Source organism: Castor canadensis, chromosome 2 (assembly GCF_047511655.1).
Source record: "Castor canadensis chromosome 2, mCasCan1.hap1v2, whole genome shotgun sequence".
Classification (NCBI taxonomy): domain Eukaryota; kingdom Metazoa; phylum Chordata; class Mammalia; order Rodentia; family Castoridae; genus Castor; species Castor canadensis.
Genome location: NC_133387.1, coordinates 141,820,965 through 141,841,182, shown reverse-complemented (window position 1 = coordinate 141,841,182; position 20,218 = coordinate 141,820,965). Strand labels below are relative to the sequence as shown.

The following is a 20,218-nucleotide window of genomic DNA, read 5'->3' as shown; positions in this document are numbered from 1 at the left end:
GAGGTACAAGCTGCAGCAAACGGATAATCTGTGCCAATAAAGAAAGTGAGGCCCCTAGGAAGACAGTGCAGGCAGAGGAGAGGGACAAGCCCTCTCACATTTGGAGGTGGGGTGATGGGAGGAGCCTGAGAATGTGCAGTGAGGCTGGAGGAGAACCAAAGGCAGTGATATCTTCAAGCCAAGTTAAAGAACAGTTCATTCCATGATCGGGGGGATTTATCCAAGCGATGCAAGGGCTAATACATAGTAATCTGCAGTGCTAATGCACTGTATTCACAAAGGACAAAAGCCACATGAGCTACATGATCTCTGCACAAACAGAAAAGGCATCTGATAAAAATCCAAAACTATAATTCTATAAATGAAGTTCTCTATAGATGTTAAAAGAATGTAGAAGATTTCAATGTGCTCTGAGTGAAAAACCAAGTTATGGAACAGTGTATGTTATGTGACCCCTGTGAGGGTGTACTGTTGGGGATGGAGCCCAGGTCTTTGTACTCTACCATTGAGCTACACCTCCAGCCCCCGTTTGCTTTCAAAAACTCACCTCAGGCTGGGCAGAGTGACTTGTGCCTGAAATCACAGCTGCTTAGAAGGTGAAGAATGATTGTGGTTCAAGACCAGCCTGGGCAAAAAATATGAGATCCTATTGGAAAATAACTAAAGCTTTTAAAAAGGGCTATAGGTGTGGTTTGAGTGAAAGAGTGCCTGCCTAGCAGGTTGAGGCCCTGAGTTCAAACTCCAGTGCCACTAAAAAGTAAAATAAATAATTCTACTTGGGAGGCAGAGGCAGGAGGATCACAAATTCGAGGTAGCATGAGCTATATAGCAAGAACATGTCTCAATAAAACAAAACAAAACAAAAATGTAGGGAATGTAGGAAAAAATAAACATATAAGGCTAGCAAGTTAACGTATTGCTTAATATTGAACTAAAACAACATTGAAAAAAGAGAGTAAACTCTGTTGATGAAATCACGGTTGAACCATGCTGTCATATACCCAGGTGTGCAGGTGCAATTTTGACATTACCCACAGCAGTGTACTTACAACAGCAACGGGATCATTGCTCCGGGTGGCAGCAAGACTGAAGTACTTCACATGAGTGTTGGTCTCCAAAGCCTTTGCAAAATCCTTCAGGGTTGGAACTGGAATGTTCTTAAAAGACAATAATGTAAAGCATTATTACATTTTAGTTCTCATGAGACTCAGCCCCATTAATCAAATACATTTATTTTTGCCTTTACTTATTTGTCTTAAATATTTTTGGAAACAGGGTTTCCTTATGTAGCTCAGGTTTGCCTTAAACTTGCTATATAGCCCAGGCTGGCCTCGAACTCAAGATCCTCCGGCTTCAACCTCCCAAGTGCTGGGATTACAGGCGTATACTACCACAACCGGCTTACTCTTTTTGCTTTAAAATGTACTCAGAAATTACATAATTATATAAATGAAAACAACATTCCCCCCTCTATATCTATTAGATGTCTACATTTTGGTGTATTGGCACATACTGTTGACCGAGAACACAGCACTGTTTCTCTAGCATTTAGGGTAAAGAAACATTTACCATTTTACTTATAATTATTTTTAGTACATGAAGCCAACCCCTGGTTACCCACTTCCTACAAGGAGGGAGAAGTGGGAGTCCCTCTCTACTGAGTATGACTCTTGAAGCCAATGACATGCTCTGGGCCACTTAGCTTACAAGATGCATGAGAGATTAACCCTACACCACTTGAAGGAGGAGAAACATAGTTACAAAAGGTTACTGATTTCTCTGGCTGGTAAGCAAGACTTCAAGTCTGGCAATTCTCAGATCATTAACCTTTATTTAGAGACACAAAAAAAAAAAAAAAAGTCGAGATTAGTGCTCAACTACAAATTTTCCCCAAGGTTTCCTGTCCTCCACTCACAGGAGGGATACCCACTACAAAGCACAGAGGTTGTCTTCTTCGGCTCATGTGATTTCCAGATGCTTTCCCCTCCTACCTCACCATTCAGAGAAATTCAGATTTAAAATGAGGAGTATGAAATGAAGCTTTATACAATGGACAATATCCAAGACAGTCTGAGTTTAATCTTTGCTAATTCATTACACCTATACACTTCTCCACCTTTCTTTCCTTATTCCAAGGAAAAGTTGCACTGTTTAAAACCCAATAAAACCCCAGAAAGCCTATTTCTATGTGCTTAAGAGAAATAAAAATAATATGTTCACACTAGAACCTGTATGCAAGGTTTATACATAGTCATCTCAGACTGGAAGTAACCCATGTTCTCTCTCAACTGAAGAACGGATAAACAAATTGCAGTATATTCACGATGGAAGACTACTGAGCAATGAAAAGGAACACAGTGCTGACACTTGCAACAACATGGATGAAATTCAAATATGTTATGCTAAGTGGAAAGGCCAGACTCCAAATGCCACATACTACAGATTCCATTTACATGATGTTCTGGAGAAGGCAAAATGATGAAGGAAAACAGATGAGTGGTTGTCAGGGCAGAGGGTGGAGCAGAGAATGACTGTAAGGGGAATGAGGAATTTCTGGAGTGACAAGTATGCTCTATACCTGACGGTGGTGGTGGTACAACTGCATGCATATGTTAAACTCACAGCACTATACACTAAAAGGGAGACTTTTACTACATAAATAGTATGCTTAAGAAACCCTGATTTTTACAAACAACCCAAAGGACTAAAGATCTTAAAAGTCAGATTTACTGTAAGGCTTACTTTTTTATATGATAAACTTTAAAAAAATTATATTCTATAATACTTTAATTTGTAAAACTTAAGGAACCTGCATTAGCATATTGCTAGGTTCAACCGACTCAACAAAAGAGGAAGCCACTTTGAAGCTCTACTGTCAAGTCTTATATGCTTAACATTCTTACCTTGATGTTGTTCAAATTAACTTCAACAAGCCGAGCATCATCTTCTTTAATTCTCTTTAAACTCTCTTCAACATTGGTTGGATTTGGTGGCTCATCAAACACTGGAAGAATCTTTTCACCTTTTACTATATCTATAGGAACAAGTGAAAGTAGCAAGAGTTGACTGATTGGCTGGTCCTATGAGCACAGATAGATATATATATTAATTTGGTAATCTCTCTTTCCTTGAGATGATATTGCTATGTAGTCCAAGGCTAGCCTTTAACTCTTGATTGTCCTGCCTCAGCCTCCCAGGTGTGTACCACCAGGCCTGGCTTCCACTGATCAATCCTAACACATTCCCCAAAGATGAGGACGAGCTTGATAAGCTTCCTGATATGATTTAATCACTACCTATGAGGCCTTCTTGTCAAAATCCCTCAAAACTCAAACAGTGAATCCCTGCACCTGAGTCTGAAGTCACTACACATAATAGTTTATGGAAACACAGGAGATGAAAAACATGAAATAACACCATGGGGTTGCAATCATCCAAATCCAGAAGCGGAAGTTTTTGTTTGACAAATAATCAAGCTTCTTGAAAAAATGGCATGAAAAAAAAGTGGGGAAGAGAAGTCGAGGAGAGCTGTTTAGAAATTAAAAGAGAATGAAAAAACAAACCACCAAGTACAATGTATAAATCTGAACCAAACATAAAATTACATCTTTGAAAGAATGGGGGAAATACGGACATGGAATGAGTTTCAGGTGACACGAGGAATCATTACTTCTAAGTTTCATAACAGAATTGTGGTTATGTTAAAAGAAAAGTATTTATTTGTGAGAGACATGAATAGAAAAATGTTTATGGGTGAAGTGACACAAACGAGCAGGATTACAGAAAAAAGTGGAAAGGGTAGGGAGGGACACAGAAGACGGATGGATGAAACAAGGCTGGCACAATATTGAAGCAAAACAAAATGAAAACAAATAAAAAATAGCTGAAGCTAGGAGAACAGTACATTATTCTTTCTTCATTCTCATTAATTCAAACATCTCTAAAATAGAAAGTCAACCAGGGGGAATGCCAACTGTAGCACATCATAAAATGGAATGTTCCACAGATGTCTGAATGAGATAGATCTGTGTGTACTAACTAGGAAACATGATCCAGGACTGGAGGAGTGGCTCAAGCCCTAAGAGCACCTGCCTACCAGGCGTGAGGCCTTGAGTTCAAACCCTGGTACTGCAAAAGAAAAAGAAAAACACGATCCATTGCTGAATGGTCATAGTATATAGCATGGAATCAACCCTTGCCTCCTACTTTGTGTGAAACTGAGCTAGTTATCATTCTAAAATCCCAGCTTCCTCATATGCAAATTAAAGAGAATTATAATACCTATTCCACAGAGCTATTGTGAGGATTAGGGAGAAAAATCCACATTCCAGAGATGTGCACACGAGGAATATCGCAGAGTGAGCATTAAAAGTTAGCCAAAGGGGGAGGGGGATGAGGGAGAATGATAGAGGAGTCGAATCTAACCAAGGGACATTGTAAGCACTTACGGAAATGTCAAAACGAACCCCCCAACACAACTAATATATACTAATGGAGGTGTTTAAAGAGTGAATTTGCTAAAAAAAATTAACCAGTAATATATTAAAAAAATCAAGTTAGAAGAAATTGTTAACACTAGAGTGATGGTAAAGGGTGTAGGGGGAATAATGTCTGTGGAATAGAGATGATTTTTTTTTTTTTTTGACAGTACTGAAGTTTGAACTCAGGGCCTTGTACTTACAAGGCAGGTGTTCTACCATTTGAGCTACACCTCAAGATTTGTTTGTTTGTTTGTTTGTTTATGGACTTAACACACTTAATCCAGGGCCATCCTTGAACTGCAATCCTACCTACCTCTGCCTACTGCTTAGCTGAGATTACAGACTTGAAGCATCATACCAGGCTTGCTTTTGAGATAGGGTCTAATTCGCTTTTTGTCTAGGTTGGTCTCAAACTACTACACTCCTATCTCTGCTTGCATGTAGCTGGGATTTTAGGCGTGAGCCACTGAGCCTGGCCAAGACACTTTTACTTCTTACTACATACATACACTTAACGTACCGCTTAAATATCCTATGAAAGCATACATCACCTTGAGAAACTAAAAACACTCTATAAATGAATTTAAAAACAAATAAACTTTGTTTAAGGCCATTTAGGGGTTGAATAGTTTTTGTGGTTTCTCCTGAATCCGATTTACAATATAGTGTCTGTTTTAGAATTACTGTTTTCTTAAAACTTCGTAACACTGGACTGGAGTTGTGGTTCAAGTTGTAGAGCGCCTGTTTTGAGTTCAATCCCAGTCTCACCAAAAAAAAAAAAAAAAAAAAAAAATCAGTGACACCAATATAAAATGTCAATAAAAAATAAGTTTGGCTGGGCTGGGGATGCAGCTCAGTGGTGGAACATTTGCCCAGCTACCTTGAGGCCCTGGGTTGGGTTCCTAGCACTGCAAAACAAACAGAAAAACAAAGTAAAACACACACACACCCCAACAACCCTAAGTTTTGCCTAGTTTTTATACTGCTTATCATTAGTATTATTTACTGTGGTGAAAGTAGCTCTTATTACCTTTGTCAACACACAAAATATTTCAGTGGCTGTCTGTTAATATGATCAAACTGTAATTTCAAGTTTAAGTACACGTGTGTAAGGTGTAATACCTGGTATATAGATACTGAAGTTGACACACATTTAACAAAGGCTGGAATCCATAAGGCATTTTAAATACTCACTTGAAAAATGTTCTTGGTCAACACCATCACTACTTCCCACTATACTGCAAAACTGCGTATTTGTTATCAAACTGTGCATTCCAAGAATAGCTATAAACATAGAAAAGGAAAGATAAAGTTAATTTTTATGTCCGTGCACTTTAAACTTCATTTTTTAAAAGATGGAGTCCTGCTATGTTGTCCAGGCTGGTCTAGAACTTTTGGGCTGAGGCAGTTTTCCTGCCTCAACCTCCTAAGTAGCTGGGGCTACAGGTGCAGCCACAGCACCAAGCTTGCAAAACACTTCTATCAGTAATTTTGACATTCTCCAAACATCTTCCTACTAAATTAAATACAGATTTTTAGAGCCAAAAAAAGAAGGGAAATAAAGTGACTAAAAAAAAAAAAACTCCCCTACAATCTTATTTTCATCAAAAATCTGTGTTATTTTCCCCACATTTCTGAACTTACATTTCCCCACTTTATGAATTCAGACACACAGTTTGAGCCAGCCTAACCCTAAAGGCAAATCTATTCTTAGCTCCACCGGGGCTCACAGAGAAAACAGAAAAGATCTATTTTGCAGCTCATAATGCCACAGGGAAGACAGGTTCAACTTGACCTTCCTTATCTTTGCATTTGTTATCATTAAGTTATGTGTGCATTCTAGAATATGAAAAGTACTGTTAAATTCTTGTATTTAAGAACACAGTACCATCTCTCAAAGATGACACTAAAGAGGGAAAATAAACTTGGTTTTTGCTTTTCATATCCCTCTCCACAATTTGGATATCCTTATTTTCACAATTAAGGCAGAAGCACAGTATACCCTGGGCCCGTTTCACTCCGATGAAGGTACCATTAACAAATCCACCAGTCCCTCAAGGAATACCCTACCTTTGCTAGCTGTGACACTCCACCTCAACTGGAATCTTTCAAAGATGTCAACTACACAATAACTTTTATTAGTGCAAAAATGTCACCACTGAGAGTACTTATAAGAAATTATCACGTTAGATTTAGTGTATAAAATATAAAGGCAAATATCTGGTTACTTATGCAACTTTGCTAGGCCAACCAAGCATTTTGTACAATGTACACAGGCGTGTGCTGGCATTCCCCTCTCCATCTCACACTCACTTAAGATCAATTTTTAGGAGGTACCTGCAAGGTCAGACAACTCTGTATCAGAAGCACTTGTCAAAGCTTCTTCTAACTCTGGATCCAGAGCTATGTTTTCTTCTGTAAAAGTCTGTACAGGTTTCTGTTTGGGGATAAATATTTTCCCTGTAAAATGAAACACTTTGTTAATTCTACTGCTACTGTTATTGACTCATTACCATTTTTACTCTTCTAACAGGCTTTACTAAAAAAAAGCATGTGCAACTGAAACAGAAGGTCAAGATGAACATTCTCAGTAGTTTAGCTTCCTCTTTGATATGGATTTAATGAGTGTCCACAGTAATACTGTTGTACAAGTTGGAAGGAAAGACAACTGAGAACCTTCCTTATCTGTAGAAATAAAAATAGGCTCTTTTTGGAGCAAAAGAAATATTTTTTTGAGACAGGGTCTCATCTCACTATGTAGCTTGGGCTGGCTTCAAACTCATGATCCTCCCATCTCAGCCTTTCAAGTACTGAGATTACAGGTTATACACCACCATGCTCAGCTCTTTTTGGACTAATTACTAATCATGAATTAGTAATTCATAATTATGAATTGCTTTATAAATAACGAATCACTAAATGAGATAGGGTGTAATGGTTCACAGCTGTCATCCCAGCACTCGGGAGACTGAGGCAGGAAGACTGAAAGTTCGAAGCCTGCCTGGGCAGTTAAGACCCTGTTTTAATCAATCAATCAACGAACAGAAAATTCACAAAACTTCAAAGGGAAAAAAAAAAACCCAACCGCCCAGAATCTACTTTTTTATTCTTTTTTTTTTTTTTATTGTTTTATTTCTTAAGCAACAAACTGCTACAGTCACTTGAGGGATGGCAGAGGCACTTATGAGTCCAGAAATTCAAGTTCTAATTGCAAGGAAATTTCTCTATATCCTGAGTGGTATTCTGAAACTTCTGATCATTGTTCCACTAAGCATCATCGGACACAAACAAGACTACCTCTTCAGAAATTCATTATCCTGAAAACGGAAAGTTTATTACTGTGTGAAAGTCAGTAAGCTTATTACCATATATTATACAAGACTGAAATATGAAAACACTGATGTAACTGTGGCACTAGGTGACCCAAGATGTGACTTGCATGAGGTAGGGGCTAGGTTACCAAGGTTGTCTCTGCTTTCTCCCCTAAGAGGAAATTGGTGAAAATTTTAACCCAAATTATCTGGAAAGCCTTATGTATGGAATTTAAAGTACCAATTTTATTAAGTAAAGAAACTACCAGGAAAATAAGTGAGACTACATAGCCTTATGAACCTATGAAATGCTCTATCAAAGGAAATGACTATGGGCTTATACTTAGTGTGGTAAAGGTTGTTTACTTCTTGTTCAAGGCCAGTATCAGTGTAACCATAAGAAATCCTTCCATAATACAGAGTGTTATCACAAATTTGACCAGGTGTTTTTTTGCTAAACTCATCTAAAGGATCTTCATTCCTGATAATATGTATTTTAAAAATTTTTAGCGTTTCCTTTTACTTCTTTTAACTGGCTTTAAGTCTCTGCTAAAAATTCCCTATGTCCTCACACATCCAGCATATCTTCTGCATCAAATTGTTATTTTCATCATAGTTATTTTAAAGTGTCTGACTAATCACATCAATATCTGGGTCATCTCTGGGTCTTCTATTGACGATTTACATTCTTGACTATGGATCATATACAAGTATAACAGATGTAAAGGAAATGGTATTCATTCCCAGAGAGGAGCACGCCTTAGGTCAGAGCTGAGCTGCTTCCTTGTTAGCTTTAAACATTCTGAAGACATGGCCAGAGGCTTCCCATCAGGAAGGCCTGGGAGTAGGACCCTGGGGAGATTCTGGAGCTTTACTGAGCTGCCCACTCTTCTGTGAACTCTGAGAGATTTCTTCTGACTGACAGCAATGCTTGTCTTGTCTGCTCTACATTCTGTGAAGGGTGGATAGCCTGGAGAAGACTTCTCCTTGCTCTGTTCCCCTAGCTGACAGCCCATGCCTTAGGCAGTTTCTTTCAGCTCCTCTCCATTGCCTCCTTTGCTAACATTCTAGCACTAAATGTAACACCTTTAGAAAGAGTTGGTGGTTACTGCAGTCTCACTGTCTATAGGGCTGCACCATCCAATACAATAGCCACAAGCCGCACTACTAAGTTCATTAAAACTCTAGCCATCTCCCAGTGCAATGGTGCACATCTGTAATCCCATCTAATTAAGAAGATCAAGGTTGAAAGCTGACCTGGGCAAAAAGTTAATAAGATCTCCATCTTGACAAACAAGTGGGGCATGGTGGTACAAACCTGTAATCCCAGCTATGCAGGAAGGAGAGGTAGAAAGAACATGGTTTGAGGCCAGCCCTGGGCAAAAACACAAAACCCTATCCGGGAAATAACTAAAGCAAAAAAGAGCTAGAGTCAGCTCAAGTGGCAGGCCCCCTACCTAGCAATTCCAAGACCCTGAGTTCAAACCCCAGTACAAAAATTAAATAAGTAAGTCACATCAGCCACATTTCTATTTGCTCACTATACACACCTGGCTCATTATCTGTGTTAACCAGTATGGTAGGTACTAGTCAAATGTAGCTTATTCTGTTTGCTTTGGTTGTTATGGCCAATATTGTGGCTTATGTGTTGAAGACACCTAGCTGGTGTCTACTTTCTATGAGCTTTTCAGGGGCAAGGTCTCTGTTCTGTTCATGTCTGCATCCTTGCCTAGAATACAGAAGGCAATCGCATTTGTTGAATAAATAATTTGGTGATCATCTCCAGTCCAATGGCCTCACTTTATAAAATATAATTTAAGTGTGCTGGTTCAAAGTTACATGAGCAGAGCCAATACTAAGAACATAACTCTTACACCAGTGCTTCTTTCAATAAACTCATGACTTATAAACTTAATTATTTTTAGCAGGAGACCTCCCCCAGCCAAACAAAAGCCAATCTATATGATGGTGTGCACAACTGATCTTCCTACTACTAAATTTTAGAGCACTGATGATTAGGTGATCTCTTGTGATTGGATCACAAATAAAGGCAAACCCAAAGCATTAAGTCCTAGTGATTCCACAGTACTATTCACAGTGGGTACTGTAACAATTAAAGTGACATATAGGCAGTGTGCTTAACACACACAAGGCCTGGATTTGAACCTCAGCACCTCCCACCCCAAAATGGCCCATAGAGTTCAGGGGGTATGACTTTAATTGCCATTTCAGGAAATGACATTTTCTTGGGCTCAATCTCACCTGCACTTTCAACTGTCTATGGCAGTTGTTCTAAATGTTGGACGCATACTTGATTTGCTGAGGAGCTTTAAGAAATTCTGATGTTCTAGTTGTATCCCCAGAGCTTCTGGTTTAATTGGTCTGGCTGCTGCCCGGGCACCTAAATTTTTAAAAGCACTCTAGGGATCCCAATGCATAGCAGCCACAATTAAGAACCACTAGATTACGGCATTCACTGACTAAGTTACACAAGCTATTACCACAAAAATGGAAGCACGGGAAGGTAATGTGTACGTTAGACAGCTTGTTCCACCACTGTACATAAAGCATGTGCATATATCAAAACAACATGTTGTACACTATAAATATATGATCAGCTCGTGCTTGTTGACTAAAAAAAAGAAAACCACAAGCTGCAAAATAGCTGCCCATATCTTATTGAAGGGACTGAAAGAATCTAAGGCATTATAAAAATGTAAGATGTTTATTTTTCTAATCCTCAACCCACATTTCTTAATAGGCATTATTCATATCTAATTTTCTCCCATCCATAAACTTTAGTGAATTCTTACAAATATAAAATGAATCTGAAGCTAGCAAAATAGCTCGAAAAATAAAAGCACCTGCCTAGCAAACATGAAGTCCTGAAATCAACCCCTAGTACAGCAAACAAACAAAAACTAATCTCATCAGATAAAACAACACAACAAAACAAAACACAATTCCCAAGGACCTCTGGAAATTCTGATACAGAATTTTAAAAAGCCCTGATGTAGCGTGGGGCCTGTCCTCACACTCTCCCTCCAGAATAATTTCTCTGTATACAGAAATTTTTGCAATATACATATTTGGCCTATACAATATTGTGTCTGTAATAACTTCAGTATTTTCTCCACGATTAGTTTAACACTAACACATTGTAAGAAACTATTTTTAAATGTTCATACACATTGTTTAGAGAAGTAAACAAATTAAGTTTTTAGTATTATGAACACAAAATCTAAGTGCTCTTTTCAAATTGATTTATCAATTTATCAATTCAAAATCCCCATTGGGTATTTTACAGAAAGTGACAAGTTGTTTTGAATATTCTATTCATATGGAAATCCATGGGTCCCAAAATAGTCAAACAATCTTGAAAACAACCAAAGCTGCTGGACTTAACACTTGACAACTTCAAATTGTAATAAAAAGTGATGGTAAATAAAGACAGTATTATGGTACATCAGGGAACTAGTGTAACCCACTACACAGGAAAGACATTTAGATCAATGAAATAGAATTGAGAATCAGAAGTAAACTCTTACACTTATGGGCAATTGACTTTTCTACAGGATATTAAGACAATTCAATTGAGAAAGAATAATGTTTTCAACAAATAGTATTAAGACAACTGGAGAGTCACAAGCAAAAAAATGAAATTGGACTCCACTATCTCACATCATATATAAATATTAATTTAAAACAGATTATAGATGTAAATGTAAGAGCTAAAACTATTAAAACTCCTAGAGAAAATCATAAGAGCATACCTCCATGATCTTGAATTAAGCCATAGTTAGGTAGGTACATAATGTATGTGTGTATGTATGTATGTATGTATTTACTTGTTTAGTGATGATACTGGGGTTTGAACTCCAGTACCTCACACTTGCTAGGCAGGTGCTCTACCACTTAAGCCACTCCATCAGTCCTTTTTTGTGTCTGGTCTCGTGAACTACTTGCCCAGACTGGATTTGAACCTTGATCCTCCTGATCTCTGCCTCCCAAGTAGCTAGGATTACAGGCACGAGACACTGGTGCCCCACAGGCAATGTTTTTTAGATGATAATAAAAGCACAAGTGACTAAAGAAAAAAAAAATAGATAAATGGGATTACATCAAATTTAAAACCTTTGTGAGGCAAATGAAAGTGAAAAGACGAGCTACCAAATGGGAGAAACTGCTTTCCCAATCATGTCCCTGAGAAGGAACTTGTTTTAGAATACATAAGGAATGCTTATTAGTCAATAGTAAAGATAACACAACCATACAGAAAGATAATTCTCAGTATTATTAGGCATTCTTGAAATGCAAATCAAGAATGGGTGTTAATGATAGAGTGCTCGCCTGCCATGTGTGAGGTCCTGGGTTCGACCCCTGGCACTGCAAAAAAAGAGTGCGAGAAAAGCAATATATAACATGGCATCATTTCACACTCACTAAGATGCCAAGAATAAAAAAGCAACAAGTGCTGGTGAGGATGCAGAGAAACTGGAACCCTCATGCCTTACTGCTGACAATTTAAAAGAGTGCAGCTACCCTGGAAGACAGTTTGGCAGTTCCTTAAATTGTTAAACACAATTACCATATGACTCAGGGATTCTATCTCTAGGTGTGTAAATAAACAGACGACAACATGACTACAGCAGACTGTACACAAATGTTCCTTGCGACATAATCATAATGGCTAAAAACTGGAAACATTCCAATGTCCAACAGCTGATGAATGCTAAACAAAATAATAAACACATGGAGTATGACTCAACTATAAAAAGGAATGAAGGGATGGGAGTTGTAGCTTAGTGGTTAGAGTACATGCTTAGCATGCATGAGGGTTCAACCTCCAGGGAAGAAGGAAAAAAAAAAAAGGAGCAAAATAATGACACACATTACAACACAGATGAAGCTCCAAAACTTTATGCTATGTGAAAGACAACAGTCACAAATACATACTGAGTAATTCCATTTATATGAACTGTCCAGAACAGGCAAATTTAGAGTCACAAAGTAAATGAGTGGTTGCCTTGAATCAGGAGTAGAGTGGGGAATATAGACTGACTCCAAGTAAGTACAGGATTTTCTTTTGGGGTAATGAAAATGTTCTAAAGATGGTGGGGATAGTTGCACAATCCTATGACTATATTAAACGTTACTGGATTATATACCTTAAGGGGGCTGGGGATGAGAGATGATGGAGGCAATGTAAATAATGTGCAATAATGTGCAATATAAGTCTAAGGGGACTATGAATCTGCTCTGTATATTGAATATATCCTAATAAAAATTTATAATAATAGTAAGAATTATACATCTTAAATGGGAAAATTTTATGATAGGGAATTACCATTACATCATCTTTACCAGTAAAGATGTTTTTAGAAAAAACTAAGGGGCTAGACAGGTGCCGCTGGTTCACACCTATAACCCTAGCTACTTAAGAGACTGAGATTGGGAAGATTGTGGTTTGAGGCTAGTCAGGGCAAAAGTTCATGAGACCCCATCTTAATCAACAGCTGCGTGCAGTGGTGCACATCTGTCATCCCAAACTACACAGGAGGCTGAGATTGGAAGGATCATGGTTCCAGGGCAATCCTGGGTAGAGAAGGAAGAGGAAGGGGTCTGGGTCCTACAACCCCATTTTGTGGGCACCTCCTGCCTCCACAGTGTTCTAAGAACCCCCACAAGGCCCCAGCAGCACTATCCTAGGGACCAAACCTCGGAACTTTACGGGCCATTTAAGATCTAAACTATAGCAGTCCCAAAGTAAAGGTTCTCCTTTCCTTGTAGTGTCTTTCTAGCTCACTTTCTAGAACACAAACTCACTAAACATTTGTTGAATAAATATTACTAGTGAAAATAATGCAGTATCAAGCACGTGTCATAGGGTCAAAACAAAGATGCCCTTCCAGAATCTGCCCTCTTTGGTGTGAATGTCATCCTTTAGCCTGACTGGTTTGAGCCGTGCTTTCTGTCAAAGCCTGTTCTATCTGTGTAAGTAATTATGTCAGGTATTTTGTTATAGTGATGGAAAGCTGACCAACACAAGGAGCTAACACTCCAGCTGCAGAAACAGGCTATCTATCATTTCCTATTCTGGAGACTTTTACTTCCAGCCAAGATGGTGTAACACAGAGAGGAGTATCTACCCACGTGCCTAAAATAGCCCCTAAATGAAAGAAACGCACAAAACAACAGTTTTTCAAGACACTGATCACCAGACCAGGCAACAAAGACAGTGATCCCTAGGAGATGAGGAGGAGTAAAGAAGTAAATCTTACACTTGCTTAGCTTACTGCCTGGAGAAAATATCCAGACTGCAAAGCAGGGAGCAGAAATTCATGCAGAGCCTGGCAAACTCCCTGAGCTGAAGAGATGGGACAGAGGTCCAGAACGACCAAGGTGGTTAGTTTTGCAGGACAGAGGACCAGAGATGAGAGAGCTGCAGAGAGAGAACCCAGGAGTGGTACAGAGGGCTGCCATGGGTATTCAGCAGAGCACTGGTCCACACATGTGCTGAGGAAAAGTACCTTGAGGCAAGGATTAAGGACCTGTGTTCATGCAGGACTAGGAACAGAACCTGTTCCTGCCAGTCAGACTGGAAAACCTCAGAATTCATAGAACAGAGTAATTGAGCAGGGAACTCACCAAGGTCTTGCCTCTCAGTAGAGGGAAATAATAGCCTCAGGCAGAACACTGCAGCAGTCCTGCTTAACAAACCTTAGAAGCGAGACTGTACAGAATCAAACTGTTTCCAAGAAACTTAAATCACGCCCCAGAATAAAACTCAGGATTTACAGGGAAACAAATATATCCAGCATCAAATGTTAAAATGACTGGCATCCACTAAAAAATTACCAGCATGCAAAGACACAGGAAAATTCAAACCATAAGGGGAGACAATTCAGTTTATCAAAACTGACTTAATAATGACAGGTTACAAAATTAACAAGCAAATATATTAAAAGTTATTTTAGTCTTATTCCATATGTTTAAAAAGTAGAAGCCAAGCACAATGGTACATGCCTGTAGTCCCGGCTACTCAGGAGGCTGAGGCAGGAGGATTACAATTTTGAGGCCTGCCTGGGTTACATAGCAAGATCCTGTTTCAAGTAACAACAAAGTAAAAACATCAGCAATAAAAGAGAGAGGGGAAAAAGGAACAAAGAACACATAGGACAAATAGAAAAGAGAAACCATGCTAACATTAATCAAAAGAAGGTGGTAGCACAGGGGTAAGAGTGTTTGCCTAGCTGCCTGAGAACCTGAAGCCCTGGATGCAATACCCACAGTACTATATGCCTTACCTACCCTCAAAAACAAGATGGCGTAAAAAACAAGAGTGACTTCACTAATCAGACAAAGGACATTTCAGAGCAAAAAACATTACCAGGGATAAAGAAGGTTGTTTTGCAATCACGAAAGGGATAACTCATCAAGAGTTAAAAATCCGAGTAACGCTGGTTCATATTATGATTTTGAAGCAACTAAAAGCAGTACTCTATGGCATGTTAATTATATGCAGAAATGTTGGTAGGAAAAGAACTGTCCAGAGCAGTGCAGTTTATCCTGAGGTTTTCCCTAAGCTCTTAGTATGAGTGATGAACCGTTTCATCTGGCTAACCCCTTACTGCATCATGACAAGTAAATCACTCAAATGACACAGGGTGACCACTCTGAAAAGGGAGGTGCCAGCATCTACACAGCAAATTTAAGCAGTCTATTTCAAATGTCAGCTTCAGTGCTAGAGGTATACAAGGGACATTTAGAACCCATAAAATATGACTTCAGAAATAAGATCCAGTTTTATCTGGAATTCATTAAGCCAAATGCCCACTGGCAATCACATAATCCTGTTGATTCTGGCAGGTTATAACCATGATATTTTTGGTTATGGGATCCAGTTTCCTGCAAAGAAGTCACATACCCAGCAAGATGAGGGAAGCCACTTTTAGAGTAAGTTTTCTGGAAAGCTGAGGCACTTACAAGTAAATTAATTGGATATGAGAAGTCCTTTGGTTAAAGCAATCTGATTAATTTTTTTCTTTTTTTTTTTTTCTTTTGGTGGGACTGGGGTTTGGACTTAGGACTTTACACCTGTAAAGGTGGCATTCCACCACTTGAATTAAACCTCCCATCCATTTTGTTCTGGTTATTTTGGAGATGGGGGTCCCATCAACTATTCATCCAGGCTGGCCTCAAACTTCAAGGGTCCCTATCTCAGCTGCCCAAGTAGCTAGGATTATAGACATGAGCCACCAGCACCCAGATAACATGATTAAATTTAAAGCAGGGTACAGTGTGTGGCAAGGAACCCAAAGGCATTCCATTCTCAGGGTGGGGAAGGAAAAAGGAAGGACAAAAAAGCATAGATGGCTTTACCCCAAGGCCAACAGGCAAGGAAGGGAGGAGCCCATCTTGAATGAGTCAGCAGCTCAAACACCTCTGTAATAAATAAGGTGCTGCCATGGCTGTGGTCCATCCGTGAAATAAGGGACACAGGAGAAAAAAAGCCTCAGGAAGTGTGAAATGTAGTATTAGTAATGGGGAGAAAGACTCACAGCAAAGCAAATGAGAGGCAGTAAGACATACCAGACTTGGGCAGACTACTGCTCCAAGTGACAAACTGATGGCAAAGCTCTATGACCTGTCTATCTTTCAGACAGAATACTCAAGTCATGTAAACCTATGATGGGAAGTAGTAAGCAGCTGTACAGTCAGCACTCTGTATTCTCTCCATTCTCAGAAAGAGCTGAGAGAATTACTCTCTAGCACCCCTGTCTTAGCACCCCTGTCTTGGTTTATGCCTCAATCACGTATTTTATAAAAATTTAAAAAAACAAAAAGCTACATCTTTCCAACATTTTAACCTTACATCTACAAGTAAAAAGAACATGCACTTAAATTATTTTAACTTTCTTAAACACTGAGTTTCTGAGCATTTAGACTTATAAGAGAGATATTTCTATTAATCTTTGCCAAGATAACTTGAAACCAGGATACTATTCCTACCATAAGCTTATTGACTGAGATGAATTTATGGGTCCCACTATCAATAATGCCCTTAAAAACCATTCTTAACGCATTTGTCAGCCGTGACCTTCCTAGTTGCTTAATGCATTCTTTTTGCTGTTACTGAAAGCACTATTAAATGTAAACATTTAGCAGCATAGAACAAAACGTTCCCAAAATGCATGTAAGACACAAGGTCTTCAACTTCACTTCATTAGGATTAATTCCTCCTCGGATGTTGACATATGCTTTCAATTCTGTAACATGTACAGTTATAAAATAATCATTTCACAAATCATGAAATTATAAATTTATTTACATATAATAACTTTTAAGTGTCCTTAAGTTATCATTTTTTGTTTGTTTTTGTCATCTAGATATCAAACCCAGGACCTGGTACATGACAGCCAAGTGCTCTACTTGCCCCCAGCCCTATCAGATTTAAAAAAAAAAAACAAAAACAACTGAGGCAATTTGACATGAATATATCACTTTGTTCTTGGTCAGAAGCAAAAAATAGAAACTGCAATTTTTGGCTTACTGGAGTCCCTCCTGTCCTTGCCTATTGTGTGTCATTTTGGTCCCCAAGCAGGGTACACCTTTTGATGCAAGAATAACAAGTACAATCAATCTTTGTCTGGTTTCTGAATATGAGAAAGTAGCTGGCCCCTAATGACTAGAAAAATAATCCTTTTAGTGTTCCCAATTTTTTGCTTTTAAAAAAAAATGAGCAATCATCTGATAGGTCTTTAATTTAGAATGAATTGGTGGTTCATATCTATAATCAAAGCTACTTGGGAGGTAGAGATGGGAAGGATCACAGTTTGAGCCCAACCCAAGCAGAAAGTTTGACCCCATCTCAATGAACAAGCCAAAGTACTGGCCTGTAATCCCAGTCACAAGGGAAGCATAGTTTGGAAGAGATGGCATAGGAAGGAGGATCATGGTCCAAGTTGGCTCAGGCAAAGACTGAGATCCTATCTGAAAAATAACCTAAAGCAAAAGGGCTGGAGCCAGGGTGCAAGTAGTAGAGTGCTTTTAAGCACAAGGCCCGAGTTCAAACTCCAATACCGCCAAAAAAAAATTTATGATGAATGGCTGCACATGGTGGCACATCCCTGTAATCCCAGGACCTTGGAGACAGAGGCAAATTCTGTTGCAATAAACAAACAAATTTTTTTTTTGATGGGAGATCATTTATGTGATTTGGTATATAACTTGGAAGCAGTTTTAAATCAAGCTAATATTGCCACTGGGTACTGAACTTTTGAGGCTAGTCACCTTCAAATAAAAATCCATTTAGTTTAGAGACCAATGGCACATTTAACTGATTCTAAATCTTCCAAGTCTACCAAAAAAGTAAAATGTTCTTCTCAACAGAGGTAGGTTTGCAAAGTATTTTATGAAGTTACAGAAGCCCTACTGTCTGCAAAAGTGCCCTCAGTCTGAAAGTCTATTCCTCTGAATGAAACTAGTAAGTAAAAAATCTGAGACTCTCAAGGTGTTCAGTGCAGAGAGTAATGGAAGAGGCATCTCAAATAAACAAGCTTCTGCACATTTTGAGCCAAGGAGGAGATTCACATTAATTTGATTGGGAAGTATGTTATTAAGATGTATAAAATATCCCGACATCTTCTGGACTGTGATCAGGATCTTGGAGCTGAGACACAGGGAACAGAAGGCATACCAGTGACTAAGGATAAGCAAGGCTAACAAGTTAAGGAAGAGAGTCTAGGGTAGATTTTAGAACAGAGGTGGCTCTTCACTACATTCATTGCAGAGCTCCAGAGACAAAGTTCTTCAGTTGCTGAAGAATTTACCAGTCCTAAGGTCTGTGGCAACATGACATGGCTTTTAAGGTTTAAATGCACAGCTTGGTAACTTCGGCTTCATTCAAATGGATTGCTGAAACTCACAACCTCATCTCTGTGATTTTGGACCACTGCTCCATGTCAAAGAATGGAAATCTCTTATTTGGTAATAATCATCCATATGATTTTTACAGTGATTTCACTGTGCCAATTTGCTTATCACAAAAAGGCAGGGCAGACTGCACGAACCTACTACCTCTGCATAGAAAAAAGTGGCAGAACTAATGTTGGTGAGTTCTTTGAGGGAGCAAAAGAGAAAAGTGACCAGCAAGGAGCATGAAGGGACTTCTTGGTGGTGTGATAATGTTTTGACCTGATTGGTGATTACACAGGTGAGCTCACAGATGATTACGCAGGTGAGCTGTACATGCATAAATTGTGCATTTTCTGTACGCTATAAAAAGGTCATCTTTTATATATATATATTTATTTAAATGCTATGGTCTTAATCAGTTTCATAGCTGCCCACAATAGGTAGGCAGCTAAAAGAGACAATGATTATAAAACACAATTTATAAATGCAAAATCAACTTTTTTGCAGTGCTGAGGATCAAACAATTATTTGCTTATGTCTCTTAATTTTTACTCATCTAAAACCTTACTTAAAACAATTTTAAAGATACACAGAAGGAAGCAAACTACTCTAATTGAGGTTACAGCATTCCTGCCCACTACCATCCTTATTCTTCACTATCATTTCTCCCTCTTTTTTTGTTTTTAAGTCTTGTTTTGTTTTATTTTGGTTTTTGGTGGTACTGGGGTTTGAACTCAAGGCCTCACACTTGCTAGGGAGACAGGGTCTCTCTATGTAGCCCAAAATGGCCTCGAACTCTTAATCTTCCCACTTCCTTTCCCTTCCCCTTCCCCTCCTTTCTCCCTTCCCTTATGCTTTTTTTTTTTTTTTTTTGGTGGTGGTACTGGGAGGTTTGAACTCAGGGCTTCATTTTTGGTGGTGGTACTGGGGTTTGAACTCAAGGCCTCACAGCTAAACTGGTAGAGCAGGAACTCTACCACTTCAGCCACACCTCCAACTCTTTTTTGCTTTTTTGAGAAAAGGTCTCAAGCCAGAACTGGACCTCATTCCTTCTATTTATTTCTCCTACACAGCTGAGATGGCAGGCATGCACTGTGCTCTGCTATTGGTTGAGACAGGGTCTCACTAACTTTTTGCCTGGGCTGGCCTTGAACCATGATCCTCTTGGATCGCTGCCTCCTGCGTAGGTGGAATGCAAGGCATAAGCCATGGTTCCCAGCTAGTATTTTCTTATTTTCTATAATTCCCTACATTCTATTTCCTCTTATCCTCCAGGATCTTCTCCTAAGTAACTGGAGATTATGAAACAAAAGCACACAAGGAAAATTCTTGGGTCAGTCTGGGGTAAGGACAGCCCTTGTACATATCCTATTTTCTCTTCTTGTCCTCAACTTCTATAGTTTTTCTTTTCTCTCACCGCTGTCTCTCTTCTTGTATCTCATCTCTCCTTCTACTTCCACCTCTGTTCTTCTTCCTAGCTTTACCCCCAGAGAGAACCTGGAACATGCA

General features: G+C 38.9%; 1 protein-coding gene across 2 annotated transcripts in view; it reads right to left on the bottom strand.

The window, feature by feature from the left end:
• Nucleotides 1-20,218, bottom strand: part of Tmod3 (tropomodulin 3) — a 65,713-nt gene that overhangs the window by 12,695 nt on the left and 32,800 nt on the right. For both annotated transcript variants that reach the window (XM_020162040.2, XM_020162039.2), the window contains exons 4-7: nt 6,819-6,941; nt 5,676-5,765; nt 2,904-3,034; nt 1,050-1,157 (exon numbers count right to left, since the gene is read on the bottom strand). In XM_020162040.2, the coding sequence (XP_020017629.1) occupies nt 1,050-1,157; nt 2,904-3,034; nt 5,676-5,765; nt 6,819-6,941 (452 nt within the window). The remainder of the gene's footprint in view (nt 1-1,049; nt 1,158-2,903; nt 3,035-5,675; nt 5,766-6,818; nt 6,942-20,218) is intronic.